Below are 19,511 nucleotides of genomic sequence, written 5' to 3' on the forward strand. Positions count from 1 at the left end.
GCAATGAATGCACACTCCCTTTAGCTACAGTAGCATATACATATATCCTTCCCCCTTAACCAGACATGGCCTAATCAGCGAGCTAATTAGCGCTCTTTGTAACTGCGTCGGCTTCATGTAACTGATTGCATTAACAACTGCCACACATCAAACAGTCATGTCTCACGCTTCTGCATCTCATTATACATTAAGGACATGCAAGGTTAAGGCCAGACTTTGAGCTGGAATAAAATGAGAAAAAGAGAAATATTTTGTGCCCCAGCTGGTGGGCAAATACATTTTTTCCCCTTCTGTTCGTTCTGTATTTTATAGGCTTAATGAATTACTGTGGGCATTGTTCTCAGCCATGGTAATTTTTTCCCTCTGTTTTAGTGATCCAATAAGTCAACATGAGTGAAGATGAACTGTATGTCCATATTCATACCATATGTCATCTTTTGTTATCTGTGAGACAAGCAAATGAGGAAAAGAAAATGTATGAAAAAGTGAATGTTGTGGAGAAATGTATGAAAAATACTTTAGCAAATACTTAAATAACTTAAGTACACGAACAGTGCTACTGACAGGTGATTCATTTGTCTCTTGGATAATACTTGAATACAACTGCCTAAAAGTAGAGAGTGTGCCCTACATATCATAATGTTTTATAAATTTAACAACTAAGCTTTAAAGTTCTACAGCAACACAAAAAAAAATGCAAATCAAGGAATACAAGAAAATACAGAGGACATCATCATCATCATCATCACTTATGATTCTAGATGAATCTATCTATCATTTGTCTTTTTAGCTGTGTTTCACATACATACTCTATGAGTGGCTTTTAACCTTTAATTTCCTTTTATATTTTCCTACAGAAAAAACAGAGGACTAAAGAGCTGTCACATCTCTTCCACTCTTACAACCCCTACGACCACAAGGTAAGACCCTAACTCTTTCACTGGTTTCCCTGGTTTCTGTATCTGTCTTCTTGTTTCAGTTTTGCTCTTGAAATAAGCTGGTCTTTAATTTTTTCTCTGCAACAGAGTGTATTATTTTATCTGCCTATTTCTTAATGGCAAGAACCCTGAGTGCTCATTCACCTCGAAACTGGAAGCTTTCACTTGACTTCAAAAGTAGTTTCTTTTTATGGCTCTGACGAGTTAGTTGTCTCCTCTAGATGAACGCCTCTTGTCAGCTATCTAGTGGATGAGGACAGCTCAAGTGTTCCTGATTACATTGTGTGAGTGTGAGAGTGTGAGTGTGAGTGTGTGTGTGTGTGTGTGTGTGTGTGTGTGTGTGTGTGTGTGTGTGTGTGTGTGTGTGTGTGTGTGTGTGCGTGAGTTTGAGTGTGAATGTGAGAGACAGAGATTGAATTCTGAAGCCAGAGATAAATCTCCTCAACTGTGTGTATGTGTATACTCCTGTATTTGTGTGTGTGTATGTGCCCATACATTATGAGGTTAACATCTGACAACAGACTGAACATGCTTCTTTTCAGGCATGCTTATGATAATGAGATCCTTGTGACAACTGTGTGTGTGTTTGTGTGTGTGTGTGTGTGTGTGTGTGTGTGCGCAAAAGTGTGTTCATTTGGTGAGTTCTTACATAAAGATGTCCTTCTGAAAGTGACAACATCTGTCACCACATTTTTCTGCTGCTACGAAAATGAAAAATTACATTTTAACATATAAGACTTATCTTAGCTCCTTGTGCAAGGAAGGCTTTGGCCTGCTACTTCGTAGTGAATGTTGTGAACATGTTGGTGATTGAAGCATTTTTAGCTTGTGTCACGCTGTCATTTTGGAAGGCTTTAGCTTAGCCAAGTGTTGGGTCTGAGCTCTATTAGTAACTGGAAATCATTAGTACTCGGCCTCACACGGGCGGCACCATTATGTTAACAGTACTCTACCTCATGAGCTGGACACCAAATGTGTTAGATTTCGGTTGTTTATCAATTTATTGGCTATCACAAATTAAGAAAATATTAATATTAAAAATATTAATATTAAAGAATAACTTTAAAATGAATTAAAGTTCACGGGGCACCAGCCTAAACTAATAGGCAAAATAGCCAATATGGTTTTAGTCTCAATTTATTACCATTAATCTGGAACTCTGATTAACCATTAGCTTACTAACTATTACCAAATTACCAAATCAATAGTAAGTTACAGTTGAAGGATTGGAATTCTACCGAGTAGAGGTTGGCAATATTCACGCTTGTGCAACATTAAACACACCAGTAGTTATACTTAAAAAGGCATTTATTTACAATGGAGCAGAGTAAAGTACAATGTCTAATCTAGCATATACAGGTGTGTGTGTGTGTGTGTGTGTGTGTGTGTGTGTGTGTGTGTGTGTGTGTGTGTATGTGTGTCTGTGGGGACACAGACAAAGGCAAGATGGCCGACTCAAAGTGGTCACTGTGACCACATGACCTGAACAAAGAAGACTACAAAGATGGCGGTAAACAAAGAAACTACTAAAATGGCCGCTGAGACCACCTAGTGTGTGTGAGAGGGAGGGTGTGAGTTTCTTTGTTAGCCTAGCTCATGTAATCTAATGGTACCAGGTTAGAGGGGGAAGGTTAGCTTCATGCAGGTTCTAGGACTGAGACGTACTGCTATGTGTGTGAACATACGAGTACTCGATTAACTGTATGACTGACCACAACCTAAGCAAACATTACAACAACAAGACATCAATCAACAAGTACATTAACAAGTTAAGGCTTCTGCTGATTAGCTATGCTGTGCTGTGCTATGCTGTGCTGGGAGAGGTTAGGCCCAGTCCGTTAAGATTACCCGATCCTTGGAACAAGCAAAGAGGTCCTTTCCAGTGGTTTGTAAAATCCAGTGAGTTTGGGGGGTTTCCTGGTGGAATAAAGTCCTGTCTGGCTGTGTTGCTTGCTGGTATCTCCTTTGTTCTCCTCACAGAGTTAGCTGTTCCATGCTAACTCTGCTACGACTCCTGTTGCTTGGAAAATCAGCTGGCCTTGTGTTGTAGCCGCTGATTCTGAAGAGGATTTGGTTCACTCACAGTTAATCCGAAGCAGGTCGCTGTTGTGGAGGAGAAGAGTGTTTGCAGGCTGCTGGTTGCAGGCCGGCGAGAGAGCTAGTTTCTCAGGTAGCAGAGCTGACCTGGGCTGGGGCCTTGTTGCCCTTTGAAGAACCGAGAGGAGAGGGCTGGAGCTGCTCTCCAGAGCAAGCCAAGAAGGGAAGAGAGTGAGAAGGGGTCTAGAAGACTGGTTTTGTTTGTGACACCTTAGGGGGTCACATGTCACACGCTGGCCCACACTGGCTGGCCAGTGGGGTCCATGGGGGGGAAGGGTCATCCCTAGGTGTGAACCGTGAGGAACTGTGGGGTGTGAATTCCTTTGTCCAGTGGAGCAAAGAAACATTTGGTCTATTGAATGACTGAGTCCCAACAGTCCCCCCTTTGTTGTCAGGATGCCACCTGACGTGTCATCCTGAGAGCATAATGTATAGTCCATTTGTCATTTCATTCAACGGGTAACATCCGGGCATTTGTCAGCACTATCTATCTTGGCTAAGCAAGAACAATCAGGTTACAAAGCAGAGTTCAGATAATAACCACAATGATCGAATAGTGTAAAACAACTAACATGTTTCCTAGTTACTCATGGTGTTAGTGAGGACAGGAAAGTCAGTGATGTTAGTTTGTTAAGGTGAGATATAGAGGGTGGCACCTAGAATGACAAGATTTGGAGTGTCTGGGTGAGTGTGCCATGTATATGCAGTGTCCTAAACTTGTATCTGATTTGATTCAGAATTTAGTTTGCTGCTGCTGCTGCTGACAAACCCATTGTGTCCATCTGGAAGAGTGTAGGGTACCCTGAGCCTACTTACTGTCAGTACTCAGTGCGGCGAACTCTGGAGCGCCGGTGCTTTAAGTTTTCTTTAACCTGTGGCACAAAGCTGTAGCACTTTGAGTAGCTGAAGGAAGAACATTCAGAGGCATTGTCACTGTCTGAATTAACATGGTCAGAGATGACGTGGTCATTGTCTGATCCATGTTTTGACTGGTCCTGTGTCTGAGCCAGAATTTCTGCGTAAGGCCGTCTCCTGCTCCTATTGTGGGAGTGCCTATCTCTACGCACTTGGTGGGCGTGGCGGTTACGCTCAGCACCCATATGTGGCCTTTTATCACCCCCCTTCGATCTGTTCTGAGGGTGATCTTTTGAGGTTACATGTCTGTGTGACGCTAAGGTGTTTGAGTTGCTAGGCTCAGTTGTTTTCCCCCTTGCCTTGGAATTGACCATGGTTTCCCAAGCCATTTTTGTCATTTTCTTTATTTCCTGCATGGTGGGCTTACCTTGATGCGTCATCAGTGTAACATGAGTGCGTACACAGGGATGGAGGTTTCGTAGGAACAAAGACTTGAAGGTGGAGTTCTGCTCTAAGCCTGGTGTGTTCCTACCCTGAAAATATGCATGCCTCAAACGTTGGTAAAAGTCATTGGGATGTTCATGGCGGGAGTGTTTGATTTGAGAAGCTGCAACCAAAGATTCTATCTCATCTGCAGCAGGAGAGAATTCTTCTGTCAGTGCTTGACAGAGCTCTTTGTAGTCATCTCTGACACTGGGAGGCAGTGATTGCATAAACTTGTGGACTGCTTTTGAGCTGGTCTTCCACACAAGTTTAGTTTTCTCCCTTTGGGTTGCATGGGGCAAATCAATTAAGTTGTGATCTAACTCCCTAAAGTAGTTTTCAATATGTTGATCAGAGCTGTCTGGATCAAAATGTTCAATGTCCTTTGCTAATAACTCAAGCGCTTCGAGGCGGGGGCACTGTGAGGTCCCTACTGATGAAGGCGAGACTATGCTAGCTGGACTAGAGGAAGGAGCTGAACAGCGGTCATCACTCTCATGGAGGTGCAGAGAGGAGGCTGAACAGTCCGGAAAAGTTTTGGTCCTTCTGTTGGAGGGGTGAGCACAGGTGAAAGTGTTATGCATCAGTGGCTGATGGGAACATGAATATCCTCTACCGGATAAACTACCTGTCTCTTCAGTGTCAATTTCAGGAAGATGGGAAGTCAGGTGGGTGTAACCTCTGTCTCTCAGTGGAGGTTGAGGAGCTGACTTCATTTCCCAGGACTTAGGGTCAGTTGGGAATTTGTCCCATCCTCTGAGTGGAGGCGGAGTTAACCTGTCATTAAGGGAAGAGTGTGAAGCAGAGAAACCAGAATCACAAGCACTGACCGATCGTGGTGGAGCAAAGCATTCTGATTTAACCCTTAACAATTCTTCCTTGTGTGAACAGAGGTCTACCTCTGCTGCATGCAGGTCTCCTAAGTAGCGCATGGCTTTCTTGTTAGCTTCCTTAACTTCTTGGAGGAGGAAAGCATTTTGAGCTCTAAGCGATTTTACCTCCTCCTCTAGGGCTGCTTGGCTCTGAAGTGAAATGCTGGTTTGCCTGTGGAAGTTCAACAGTACACATCTTAACAATGGGCCTTTGGATGCAGTCTGAGCATCACCTTTGTCACTGAGTAGCAAGTCTATTTCTTTACTGCACTCACTGGAATTTAACTTGCTGATAAATTCTAGGTAGCCAGGCTTCAGGCTCTGTGCTAGGGAAGAAATAAACTGCTCTACACAGGAGTTCTCCATTGTTGTGTCTGGGAAAGAGGGAGGTTAAACAAGTTTTTCACAAAACAAGAAGGCAATATAGTTGGCTGCGGTGTTGCGCTGGCAGACACCTTGTAGTGTAGTTTGGTAGTACACTAGCCTAACTAAACAATGCAGTGGCCTACACTATGGGGGGTAGCTTCCTGTGGAGGAGGGGCAGCTACATTAGTGGGCATAAAGATTAAGGACAGTAAAGGCAAGTGCAGGTTTACTGTCTGCTTAAGAAATGTTTCAAAAAGCAATGACTGAGATGCAAGGCAGTAACAGTCCAAAGATTATCTCTTCAAGTTGACTCAGGCTGTAATGCAAGGCAGTAACAGCTAGGTGCAGAACGTGGGTTTCACAGGGCTGGTAGCACGCTGTGGCTCTATCTCAGGCTCTATTTCTTACTCAGGCTGAAATGCTTGGCAGTAACAGCCAGGTATAAGCTCTCTGTGTTACACAGGGCTGTCGGCACACAGTGTTTAATGTTAAAGGGAGCAGCAATTCTGACAGCTTTACTAGATAGCATTGAACACGTGGTATTCAAATGCTGAACTGAGGTTCTTACATTTCCTACAGAATAAACTCAACTGGAATTGTTAGCAACAATAGCAGGCTCTTGATACTAAGGCTTATGTGTTAGCTATTAATAACTGGAGGACGTCTAATATTACTTCAGGTAAAATTAGTAAACCAATTCTCACCACAGTGCACTTGTTTGTAAGTACACCTGGACGTTTACTCCTGTGGTGGACTAAAAAAAATTTTCCAACCTTTGCGGTTTTGGCCAAATTATGAATTTAATATTGCACAATTATGAATATTTGCCAGCAGTACTCGGCCTCACACGGGGGCACCATTATGTTGGGTCTGAGCTCTATTAGTAACTGGAAATCATTAGTACTCGGCCTCACACGGGCGGCACCATTATGTTAACAGTACTCTACCTCATGAGCTGGACACCAAATGTGTTAGATTTCGGTTGTTTATCAATTTATTGGCTATCACAAATTAAGAAAATATTAATATTAAAAATATTAATATTAAAGAATAACTTTAAAATGAATTAAAGTTCACGGGGCACCAGCCTAAACTAATAGGCAAAATAGCCAATATGGTTTTAGTCTCAATTTATTACCATTAATCTGGAACTCTGATTAACCATTAGCTTACTAACTATTACCAAATTACCAAATCAATAGTAAGTTACAGTTGAAGGATTGGAATTCTACCGAGTAGAGGTTGGCAATATTCACGCTTGTGCAACATTAAACACACCAGTAGTTATACTTAAAAAGGCATTTATTTACAATGGAGCAGAGTAAAGTACAATGTCTAATCTAGCATATACAGGTGTGTGTGTGTGTGTGTGTGTGTGTGTGTGTGTGTGTGTGTGTGTGTGTGTGTATGTGTGTCTGTGGGGACACAGACAAAGGCAAGATGGCCGACTCAAAGTGGTCACTGTGACCACATGACCTGAACAAAGAAGACTACAAAGATGGCGGTAAACAAAGAAACTACTAAAATGGCCGCTGAGACCACCTAGTGTGTGTGAGAGGGAGGGTGTGAGTTTCTTTGTTAGCCTAGCTCATGTAATCTAATGGTACCAGGTTAGAGGGGGAAGGTTAGCTTCATGCAGGTTCTAGGACTGAGACGTACTGCTATGTGTGTGAACATACGAGTACTCGATTAACTGTATGACTGACCACAACCTAAGCAAACATTACAACAACAAGACATCAATCAACAAGTACATTAACAAGTTAAGGCTTCTGCTGATTAGCTATGCTGTGCTGTGCTATGCTGTGCTGGGAGAGGTTAGGCCCAGTCCGTTAAGATTACCCGATCCTTGGAACAAGCAAAGAGGTCCTTTCCAGTGGTTTGTAAAATCCAGTGAGTTTGGGGGGTTTCCTGGTGGAATAAAGTCCTGTCTGGCTGTGTTGCTTGCTGGTATCTCCTTTGTTCTCCTCACAGAGTTAGCTGTTCCATGCTAACTCTGCTACGACTCCTGTTGCTTGGAAAATCAGCTGGCCTTGTGTTGTAGCCGCTGATTCTGAAGAGGATTTGGTTCACTCACAGTTAATCCGAAGCAGGTCGCTGTTGTGGAGGAGAAGAGTGTTTGCAGGCTGCTGGTTGCAGGCCGGCGAGAGAGCTAGTTTCTCAGGTAGCAGAGCTGACCTGGGCTGGGGCCTTGTTGCCCTTTGAAGAACCGAGAGGAGAGGGCTGGAGCTGCTCTCCAGAGCAAGCCAAGAAGGGAAGAGAGTGAGAAGGGGTCTAGAAGACTGGTTTTGTTTGTGACACCTTAGGGGGTCACATGTCACACGCTGGCCCACACTGGCTGGCCAGTGGGGTCCATGGGGGGGAAGGGTCATCCCTAGGTGTGAACCGTGAGGAACTGTGGGGTGTGAATTCCTTTGTCCAGTGGAGCAAAGAAACATTTGGTCTATTGAATGACTGAGTCCCAACACCAAGTGTGAGTTTATACCTCTAGAGGAGTTTGTGTACGTGTTGCAGTGGTTAAATGTTACACATTAATTAAAAGGATATGGGAGAGATCACGTTTTCACTGTGACAGGCATGGATCTCTGCCTCCCACACACTCAAACACACAGACACACTTACAAGCTACACTAATAATAGTACATATGGAACACACATGCACATCTGAGTGAAAAAGCGAACACCTAATACAAAGTAACACAACTGAGCAAAGTTATCAGAGAATATGTTAATGATACATAAACACGTATGCATCTAAATTAGACACTTAGTATTTGTGAACATGCTCTATGCTCAAGTATGATTCCCAGAGGAATTGAGCCATACTGAGCCTGCTGTGCTGAGCTCCTCCATCTTACAGATATCAGTGAAGACAATCTTTTACACCTCTTTATGCTCACTGGTTTGTGTTTTTTTTTGTTAACATGTTGATCCATTAAACTTTAGATTGTTTGGTGAGTTAGATCATGCTCCTGCAAATGTCCTGGAATGTCTCACAAAGCCCAAGAAATGGTCCAGGTTTTTCGATAAAGCCAAAAAATGCGTCCGAATATGTTGAATATGTTCACAGATCAATACCAAAACACTTGAAATAGGAATTTCATGACAAGTTGTTATGTTACACAAACACTGTCAGTTTCTCAAATTAACCCCTGCAGCAAAAATCTCCATCTGCATGCATGCGTATTGGGAGTGTTTCATTTTCAAAGAACAGATTTGAACAGTACTGTATTGTCTCACCAGTTCTTAGACCTCCTTAATTCAGTCTGAGCCAGTGCGCAGCTTGAGCTCCTCAGGGACGAAGCCCTTTGTCCACTCCAAAGTTAGGGCTAAGGATGAAACATGGCCGCAGCCAGAGCCCCAGACCCTCAGAAATGCCCTCTCCCAGAAGATGAGCTAAAAAAATCTGTTTAATATTAGAAATCCACAGTTTTTTTTTTTTTTTTTTTTTCAAATTTATACATTAATTTTTTGTTGTCATCTATTCTGAGGACGGAGAAATTGCTTCTGATAAATGTGGTTACTCTGATTCTCAGGGATGCCACATTTGGTACTGCTATATAACCTCATATGTTTTTGATCCCCAGTAGAGTAAAATGTCATCTAACCTACTGATAACCTTGCCCATGTCACTATATTTTGTGCATAAAATGTGCCAAAAGTAATCCTGTCATATGGCGTATGATAGTCCTCATACATAAATATTTTTAACATGTTAAGCAAGTGTCTTGTAAATCTCCCATGCAGCTTAGCTTACAGCCATGTTCCTCTCGGTCTTATTCCTTTCCATAGATTGTGTAGATGTACAAATAAATCCCCTTGCGTTACAAAGCCAGATAGCCGTGAGATATGATTTAATGATAATAAATCTAATGTCAAGCATGCTTCCTCCCAGATCAACCATGTTTCTGCCTGTCCTTGCCCATGTCCATACAGCGTGGAAATGTTGAGGCAAAATAGCTTGTATTAAGCCTGCATAGCCGTTAGATAGAAATAAATGAAGTCTGATAATGTCCCTCATTTTACATTAAATTCCCCTGGGTGTCTGGCCTTTCAGCTTACGGTTTATGTAAGGATATTATGTGTTTACTAACACATCTGTGTGTGTGTGTGTGTGTGTGTCTGTGTGTGTGTGTGTCTGTGTGTGTGTGAGGGAGAGAGATAGATAAAGAGGGAGGGAGGGAGAGATAGAGGGAGAGAGCACACAGATTTAGAGGGAAGGGAGAAATCGGTGTCTTTACAGCCATTATTGTTAATACACATCCTCCTATATAGGTACAAAAAGGTCATTAATAAAGACTGAGTCGGGGGGTGGGGGATGGTAGGTTAGTGAGGCTTTATTATTCCATAGCTCCAGGCTGCCAACCAAATGAAACAATGTTTTTAAATGAACTAATTGTTGTTTTTATACCAAGCTTGTTTCTAATCTCCCGTGGCTAACTCTGAATCACAAATGGGGAAAATGGCTACTTAAACGCAAGCAAAAATGGGCTGTCAATGAGAAGAAATATTAGTTTCTTTTTTCTTTGTTTGTTTCATTTCCTTTTGTCTTTCCTTTTTTATTTATTTATTTTTTACCTTTCTTTCTCTGTCCTTCTTTTCTTTCACTTCGCCTCTCCATATTAAACACCATTGTAATGTGTCTGAGTTAGATGTTTTTTTGTGTACATATACATGTAGACAATTCATTTGGTGTGTGTATTTTTAAGAGACAGTATGTGTGTGTATGTGTGTGTGTGTTTGTGATGATTAATGCGAAGTATCCTATAGCCAGATGGTGCTGAACAAGGCCCATCCATCAGCAATGAAAAGACCAGTGGGCAGAAAGCTGGCAGAGCACTTTGTCTAGGGCCAATGCCCTGCACTGGACACACACACACACCCAGACACACTACACACACACAGACTCTCTATGGCCTTGACTGTGTAACCCACTGAGCCATGTTTCAGCCTTTTGTTTTGAATACAAGTTTTTTGCTGCCTGGGTCCCACATGAGTGGTGGTGCCTCACCCTTGAAAACAAATCTGCTACAGTCTTGAACTGGACATGTCTGTAACCTATTCTGGTCCCAAGACAGAGTTTAAAGGTCACATAGTTGGATTTTCTAACGTCGTCGTCGTGCATGAGTTGTGTTCATATGAGTTTCTGCTTAAGAAAACATGAACTGCACTGTTAACCAGAGTAGGCACATGTGTGAAAATTGTACCGGGAACACAATTTAAAAACCAACCAAATTAAGCAGCATTGTGAAAATACATTTTTATAGTTCCACCTTTCGTCACATGAACATTTCTAAGTGGGATCATCCAGCACAGCTAATAGTTTCAACCTTTGATAACAGCTGAGTTTTAAATTGTTACCGGGGGGCTCTTGCATGTTTAATTTGGAGATTATTAAACTGGTAACTTTACAGTATAAAGTCTGCTTTGCTAACCCATAGGCCTCTGCTGTGTCTGTTCAGTTTACAATAATGAACCTGTTTTATTCATCAATTAGACAGTCAGGGGTGATACACTTTGCTACCAGCATACTGGTCTTGCTATTGTTTGTGTAGACTGACCACATTTTATTCCCCCATGCAAATGTGTTCATATGTGTGGTTCGAAAATAGGTATGAACACACCACACACACACGCAAATACACAGACACACACATACATACACACATACACAGACTTTTCTCCCTTTGCAGCATCACTGTGTCATCTGGTGTAAAGTTTTGCTCCCTGAAGGGTTTACCCTTCCAGGTTGAGGTTGTGAAACTCCCATCATGCTTAAGTCACTCTCAGCAAACTCAATGCTTGTGTGTGCGTGTGTGTGTGTGTGTGTGTGTGTGTGTGTGTGTGTCCACACACTCAGCTGTTTCTGGCAGAGCTAACAAAGCCTTTCTCCCCTCTCACCCCACACTGTCATATTCTCCTGAGAACACACACACACGGACACACACATACATTCTCCATGCTGTGTTTATAGGCCTGAATGACAGGGGTGACAGTTTTCCCTGCGGCAAGAGAGGAGGGACAAGCTGTCAACATGGCCCGTTGCATCTGCCCAACCATACAAGACACAGAGAGAGAGAGAGAGAGAGGGAGAGAGAGAGAGAAAGAAAGAAAGAGAGACCGAGGGAGAGCAAAATAGAAAAAGGGAAGATTGAAATGGGGAGGGAGGTAGAGGTGGCTAAATGAAAGGTTTATAATGAAAGAGTTACAAACGAAAGAAGGCTTTTGCAGAAAATAAAACACTTAATTACACTCAATAAACTTTCCCCCTTCAGTTATTCCGAACTCCCAGTTGGCCTCATAGAAGTTGACATAATTATCATTTAAAGAAATTGAAAAAAAAAAAAAAAATGTTAATTAGTCTTACAGTTCTCTCTCTCCCCAACAGATCTTTTTTCTTTTTCATTTTTTTCATATTTTCTGCAGTTAAACAGTTAGTATTCTGCCTTTTTCCCTTTTGGCATTTTTAATTACTTTTATTTTGTTGAATGAGTTTTTTTAAGCTGCTGTTGTTTTGCATTGTTGTGAAAAGCTAACCTCCATCTTTGTCAAACTTGACATTTGTTTGCAACACTTTTTTTCTCTCCTTTTCAGTTAATTAACTGGCTATTCAGGGCAAGAAAAGGAGGGAGTGGAGGGAGGAAAAAAAGAGACAGAAATATTGGTTATGGTGATTTATTTTCTTGCCACATTCTCTTAAGTTGTCTCTCCACCAGTCTGTCTGTTTCTGTCTATTCCGTGAACTTTTTTTTTTCGTTTGCTCTGTCTGTCTCCAGGTTCTTCATGACTCTAGAACAAGTCAGTGTGTTAAATTTTTTGAAATTAAGGCTTTAAAGGTATTGAAAGTCTTCAGAGTTGTTAGTTAAGCTCTTTTGTTGCTACCATACAAAGAGTCAATTATGTTGCCATTATTTTTATGCTGATAACTGCAAATACCGTGCCATCTCCAATTTGCTAATTAATGTGGTTGTTCTGCGTGTTAATTTAGGATGTATTCTGTGAAAACTTACTATGAGATTTGTTCTCGAATGCATTTCTTCGCCCAACTGGAGACTACCTTGTAACTTTCAGTAGCTTCTGGTTAGCTGCCTGATGTACTTACTTACTAAGTAAATAGCACACTGAGAGTATGAGCGCATTTAAACACCCTCAGAGTTAGGGGAGCCACACATATTCAAACAAACACACCTTGCTCCCGTGTATCTCCATTAGTTCTAGATAGAGGGTTTGTTAACGATTTCCCATATCCTGTACACTCGACACAAACACACACGTACTGTATGTCTGCTCCTGACAGTTGTGTCCTCTCTCTCATCTGCTATCTGTTTGGTGCTGCACACATACTGTAGGTGCCAGCTGGTGTTCAGGGTCCTAATCGATTTTCCTCTTGGGACCAAGTGGTCCTTAAGCCTGTGGAGCCAACACATACCTGTTTCTTTCACTTATGTCAATCTCGTCATCATTTGTCGTGCCACATTGCGACCATACTGCATGTTGCTTTGGCATCTGTTTTGACACTTAATCCCTAAACATTAGCTGTTGTGTAATGATATGTGTGTTTTGTTAGTGACAGAATTAGACTAATGGGATCTATGGGCCTTTTTTTCATAGGTATTTTAATTAAAAGTAGGCCTGCCACCTGATGGGTATCTGATGATTGTTGAGAAGACCTTTTTATGACAAGAACGACAAAAGAAATGGGTTGTACAACTCACAGATTCCTCCCTGGCGACTTTAGATAGGCTAAGATTTGTTGTATCCCACTGTACATGGAAGAAACAGAAGAATTGAATGAGACTGAATGAATGAATCAACATCTCTTTAACTGAACATTATAGCAGCACTGTTGTATTAGGCTCCATTAGTTTTAGCTAGGTGTTCCAAATAAACTGACATCTGAGTATATTTGTGTACACTGATATTCCACCCACATTGCAATGCGTCTCGCCAAACAAATGATTTTCTTCTGCTGCTGTACAGTGGAGAATTATAGCCATGTATACATGCTCTCAATCTGTCAAGGTTACACAACAGGGACTTGCACGGCACATACACATGTATGGTCCCAGAGAAGTACAAACACATGTGTGAGTCGCCATAATTATTTAGTGCATTTGGTGCCAAACAAACATTTGCCTTTGAAATATTCCCAGGTTCTTTATTTTTTTTTTCTAATTTATGCAAGACTATACTATAGCTACATTTTATTTGATCTGAAGACACACACAAACAGTATTCAGCTCTTGCCAAACATGGCACCCTGAAACATTTTAACTGAGCGGGTGTTTTGGGGTTTTATATTTTTGTTTTTAAGACATGTGAAAGGCTGTAACCAGGAGGGATTTTTGATCCTGCCCATCCTCAAAGTTACTTATCTGCTTTACTTTTTACACATTCTGTTTGCATAGTTACAGATATCAGTGATGTATTTCCAAACCATTCAAATCTGACGGCTGCTGCTACTGTAAGTGACACCATTGAGATTTAAACATGTAAACATATATAAGTATGTTTGCATAGTTTGCTCCCTTGATTAAGAAAGTACAGCTCATCTCTATTGCCTCACATTGTTGACCATCAACTTTTCTTTCTCTTTAGATATAAAGCCTATCACTATTTCCACATGAGCAAGTTGCAGCCATTTAAATGACTCTTTAGTTTCTGGCCATAGTTTCACACACTACAAGGACAAGTTAACATCACATTGACTGTATATAGCCTTATATAGCTTTGAGTGCATGTCAAAGGAGCACATTGAGGTCATGTGCCCTAGCCCAGTATTATTTGTCATAATGAACCCACATGAAAGTAGACCCGACATGTCCTGCAGTTACACTAAATGAGTACCTTACAGTTAAAATTAGAAATGGATATAATATGGATTGCAGGACAGGCTAAATGTAGCTATGTGCATCACAGTTGACATGCCCTGAACGTCGTATCAATGCCCTGCAATAGGTGTCGCACAATTTACACAGAACCACACACATACAAACACACATTTGCACTTTGGTGATACTAGACGACACTTTTCTCAAGTCATATGCATGACATTTACTGTCTTGTACAGCCTCCTCATGGGTTGTTGGATTGTTAGAAGTTTTGTGTGCACTCGGAAACTGAAGTTCATGTTAGTGACACTGTGTCCTTTGGTTCTGCAACAGTGCAGAAGGATGCAGTAAAGGGAGCATCCATTATGTTTATACTTTGATCAGACTAAGACTGTTAAGTATCTCTTCTGTTTGTTTTAAATGTGGATGCTTTTGTAGAATCACATTTTTGCAGAAACATTAAAAAAAAAAAGGTAGCATTGGGAATTAACATGCTTAACCACTTCTATATGTGCCACAACATTGCAAAATCTCCTCAGCTGTTTATGGTGAGAATGGCTGAAGTGTGGACCATGATAGGAATTGATTTAAAATATTTTTGGTTCTTTTTCTACAGTCATATCCTTGTCTGCACCCGTAGGAGAAGGGAAAGTGTGGAGCCAACAGTTTCTGAGGTGTTGCCAAGTTTTCTAAATTAATGAGCTACTATTTGCGATGCAATTATGGCACAACAAATGCTGAACCTTAAGAAAACAAAACCAACTGAGCAGAGCTGCTATTTGGGTCAGAGGCAGACGCTCCAGTTCAGACTGAGGAACTTCTAACTTTGATATATATTGTGTTACTCTCTTTTATCTCTAAATTGTGTGTCTTGGTTTGTTTTCGAACAAGTAGAAACTAGAGTTATACTTTACATTGACAGGAACAGCTATTTAACCTAGTCACAATGATAAAGGTGGCTGCTGTAAACATTACACAGCAGTCAACTGAATCTTTCTGTCTGCCTTTCATAGTTCCAAGGTTGTGTAGCCAAAAAGGAAAAATAAAAAGGAGATTGTTGTCGTACATCTACTTTCCCAGCTTAGGGAACATTTTACAAGTTCCCTTAGTTGAACTGAACTGAATTGGGAAATGGCTTTTTTGCAATAATCTTTTAGCTTTTATAATGAAATTCCAAATAAAATATCTACTCTTTCACTCCACATCTTTTTCCCTCTGTTCCTTTCTGTCTCTCCCCTCCTCACTCCCTCTCTCTCACTCACACTCCGTCTTTCTCAAAGTGACACAGTGTGTGCTGTAATAGCTTGTTGATTGCTTCCATTTGTTGGGCCAAAGGCATCAAGCCTGTGTATTATTCACACACATCAACACAGACAGGTACACACACTCACCCGCGCGCACACACACACAGCAGTGGGCCAGAGGAAACCATGGTTTGCAGCTACCTCTTTTTAACAACATGTTATGTGACTGACATCTGAATGTGGGGAGGGAGAGAGAAAGGGACCGAGAAATGAATGGGGGGTGGGGGGTGGTGGTATTAGGGCTTGTGTTGCTAAATGGTTTCCTAGACGGGAGTGTGAATGCTTTCTGATTCAGTCAATAGGCCTCCCATTCAGCCAGGCTCATTTGGAAAGATGTGTGTGTGTATCCCCCTCTATATTCTACACCTGCTGGGCTTGCTAAGTGTTTTTTTTTTCCTATTTTTTAAATAAATCAACCATATATGATAAAATATATTTTATCTCTATGTTTTACACTTAATGGGAGCGATAGAAGCAACGGGCACTGACCATGGTAAAAGTTCCATCATGGTTCAGCATCGTATGTGATGTGATGCGTCTCTTTCTGTATACTGTATTTGTGTGTCTGTGCGTGTACATATGTATGAATGTATTTGCCAAGATTGTTTGAGTTGTTTCAAAGTTTCGACTGACATTGACCTTTGCTTTGTGTGAGCATGCAAATGTTGGAATATATTTGTTTTTGTGTATTCATGTATGCAGGCTTATCAGCCCTAGTAATTGTGTGTCTGTGCCTGATTGCTTAACATAGCCTGTCATTAGAAATATTAGAAGCCTGATTCAACGAAACTCACTACAATCTATATGGAAATTCAGATGCATGGTTTCAGGCTACAGGCTAAAGCCGTTGTTGGGGTTTTTTTCCTTTCATCCTGGCTTTCAGCCTGTCTTCCTTGCTTCCATGCTGTTTAGGGATCTCAACTTCATCTTGGTTTCATTCCATGTTCAGTCCAAACAGCCCAACCTACAAACTAAAGTAGGGATGCTCTTTATTTAGCACACAAAACAAACACAAGAGGGAAAGAGGAAGCGATTCAGCTGCAGAAATTGAGTTATTTCGTGTGTGAATGTTGTGTGTGTTTTGAGATTGGCCATTGCATTCACCCTTTCCATTTAAATCCCATCTTATCACAGTATCACACATTCACAGTCACACACACTTTGTCAAGACAGAGAACTAACTCAGCCAATCTCTGTAGGATTAATCCACTTTGCCTTGATAAATGCAACCTACACCAGTTTCTTTGTTAGCTACTCTAGCTTCTCATTTAACAGGCTGTGGAAAGCTTATCTTCCGTTGTAAATTACATGTTAACACTGTTCGGAATCTTGCATTTACTTATTGATTTTACTTGGTAGTTGCAGAGCTTTTATCTTGAGTTATATATATTTACAGGTTAGCCACTTGTCTGAAGGAACTTACAAGAAATTCCATTATTTTGACAGTTACTTTACTTCAACTTAAGACCTTAGAAATTGTACAATGTTAAAAGTACCATAGAATAATGCTACATATTTTTCAGCTTTTTTTTTCTTCAATATTGCTTTGACACATTAGAAGTATGTAGTATGTCATATTATCCTGTTGTTCTGTGAGTTACTTTTCAAAAGAAAAAAAGGTCTTATAATCAGTCGCACTTGGCGTTTATAAAACTCAGCTTAAATTTAGCTTTTTTAACTGTGTTTGTCAGAAGGGATATCATTTATTTCCTCTCTCCCTGAAAAGTGTAATTTTTACTGAGACAATCCTTCTTAAATGCCACTGACTTTGCTCAGGTTGTTAAACCCTGCACTGTTGTTTTTCCTAAGATAAAGAGGTTTAGTGCCAGAGTTTAGTCGACACATCTATCTCTTCATCTGTGTGGGAAACCACCAGAGGCTAATAACATCAGTCTGACTTTTCACTCCACATCTGCCTTCCATCTGTTAAGTCAGCAATCACTAACTAACCACACGCACTCTTGCTTGTGCACACACAGCAATCATATTGTCAATATGTGCACATAGTGTGTTTACATTGGGATGTACTAGAGCTGGGGATCTATCCAGGAACTGCCTGTTTTTTTCTGCCTATTGATTCCTGAAAAATTAAAGTTGGACATCTTTATTTATTTATTTTTCTTTTATCCAAATGAATTGTTATGGTAGTGTGAATATGCAGAAAATGAAGATTTGTACTTCAAACACATATTTGTCAGATGTAGTTTTCAATAACACCAAAAAGTAGATTCTGAGTCAGAATTGATCAAATTTGAATAATATTGTAGTTTACATGTATTTAAGTAACCATTATTTTGTGTTATTTCTATAACCTGATCTGTTAAACACCACAAACTCAAAAAAGAAAAGAAAACATAGTGCAAATGGCCAGACAGAAGGAAAAGAAAAACTTCAGTCAAGTGTTTTATGGTAAGATTTTATGTAACCGTGTTGTTTGATTTCTTGTGTACATGGAAACATTGTGCCATATTTGGAGAATAGTGAGTTTACACTACATAGATGTTTTAAGACAGGCAAACACACACACACACACACACACACACACACAGACTGCACACATGGCCCTGTAAATGGACTGTGTACATAGGGCCAATTGTGGGATCACTACTGTAAAGGATTTATTCTCATTATAGATGAGTTACAAAAACTGGGGCACAGCAGGGGGGTGAAGTGATACATTAACTGACTACAGGCGCATTGTGTGTGTGTGTGTGTGTGTGTGTGTGAGTGTGTGTGTGTGTGTGTGTGTGTGTGTGAGTGAAAGAGAGAGAGAGAAGACAAAAGAATTTTGATTTTAAATGAATGCAGTAAAAAATAGTGACAGCAAATGTGTTTATTGTGCTTTTTTAGCCTTCAGGTCTTTGTATGTGAATGTGTGACAAGGATTATTCCCAAGTTGTCATATCCTTCCATCTTTGAGAAACTTATGAAGTTTTTATTTTTATCTGTATACAGTTAGTAGAATTTTCTGAGAATCCTTAATCATTGTTTTCAGCGTTGCTGGATGTTAGGTGGGATGAGATTTATTTGTACACTAAAGGCTAACTTGCGGTTCAATATAATGACACTGTGCTGCAGCTGTCTGCAGGGCAGGGGCTGCTTCTCTTAACTTCCTCAGTGATAAGTAATTATTTACAATTTGTTTTTGATCCAATCACCCATTTAGAGACCATCTTGTGATGGGATCATACTAGCTACAGCACCCGTCAACAGTCCAACCCATGAGTACTCAGTAGTCATTACTACATCATGCCACAAGCATTCAGTACTCATAGGTCAGACCACACCCATCTTCAAAGTACACAGCTGTAAAGTTTTGTGACTGCAGCTTGCACGGTTGTGACGCTATTCTGATGACAAAATCTGTCCACAGATTGACATATAAACACCTGGCAACCTGTAGGTTCAGCTGCGGTAGGAGTCTCAAGGAACACATTTTGCCATGATGACACACACACACACACACACTCACAAGATCAAAATAATACCAACCATGCTGTAACAGCTGATAATCATTTTTCCATAGTGATGTTATCAGTCAGAAACAGAACATAAGCTACTTCTCTGAAAGTTCAATGTAAAAAAAAAAAAAAACTGCATCACAGCCAGAAAATGTCTTACTGGTGTAGAGACACGCCAATAACGCCACTGCAGAACTATAAATCTGCTTTAGACATCTAATCAATAATCCAGCTCTATGTGTACACAACAACATTTAGGTGCAAACATAAAACTGCACTCAACCATGGTGGAGTTGAAAATGAC

At 40.7% G+C, this 19,511-nt stretch overlaps 1 protein-coding gene across 2 annotated transcripts in view; it reads left to right on the top strand.

The window, feature by feature from the left end:
- Positions 1–19,511, top strand: part of cdkal1 (CDK5 regulatory subunit associated protein 1-like 1) — a 227,831-nt gene that overhangs the window by 166,999 nt on the left and 41,321 nt on the right. For both annotated transcript variants that reach the window (XM_056380394.1, XM_056380395.1), the window contains exon 12: positions 858–920. In XM_056380394.1, coding sequence (XP_056236369.1) covers positions 858–920 — 63 coding nt within the window. The remainder of the gene's footprint in view (positions 1–857; positions 921–19,511) is intronic.

The sequence above is a fragment of the Seriola aureovittata genome, chromosome 7, assembly GCF_021018895.1.
Source record: "Seriola aureovittata isolate HTS-2021-v1 ecotype China chromosome 7, ASM2101889v1, whole genome shotgun sequence".
In the NCBI taxonomy this organism is placed as follows: Eukaryota; Metazoa; Chordata; class Actinopteri; order Carangiformes; family Carangidae; genus Seriola; species Seriola aureovittata.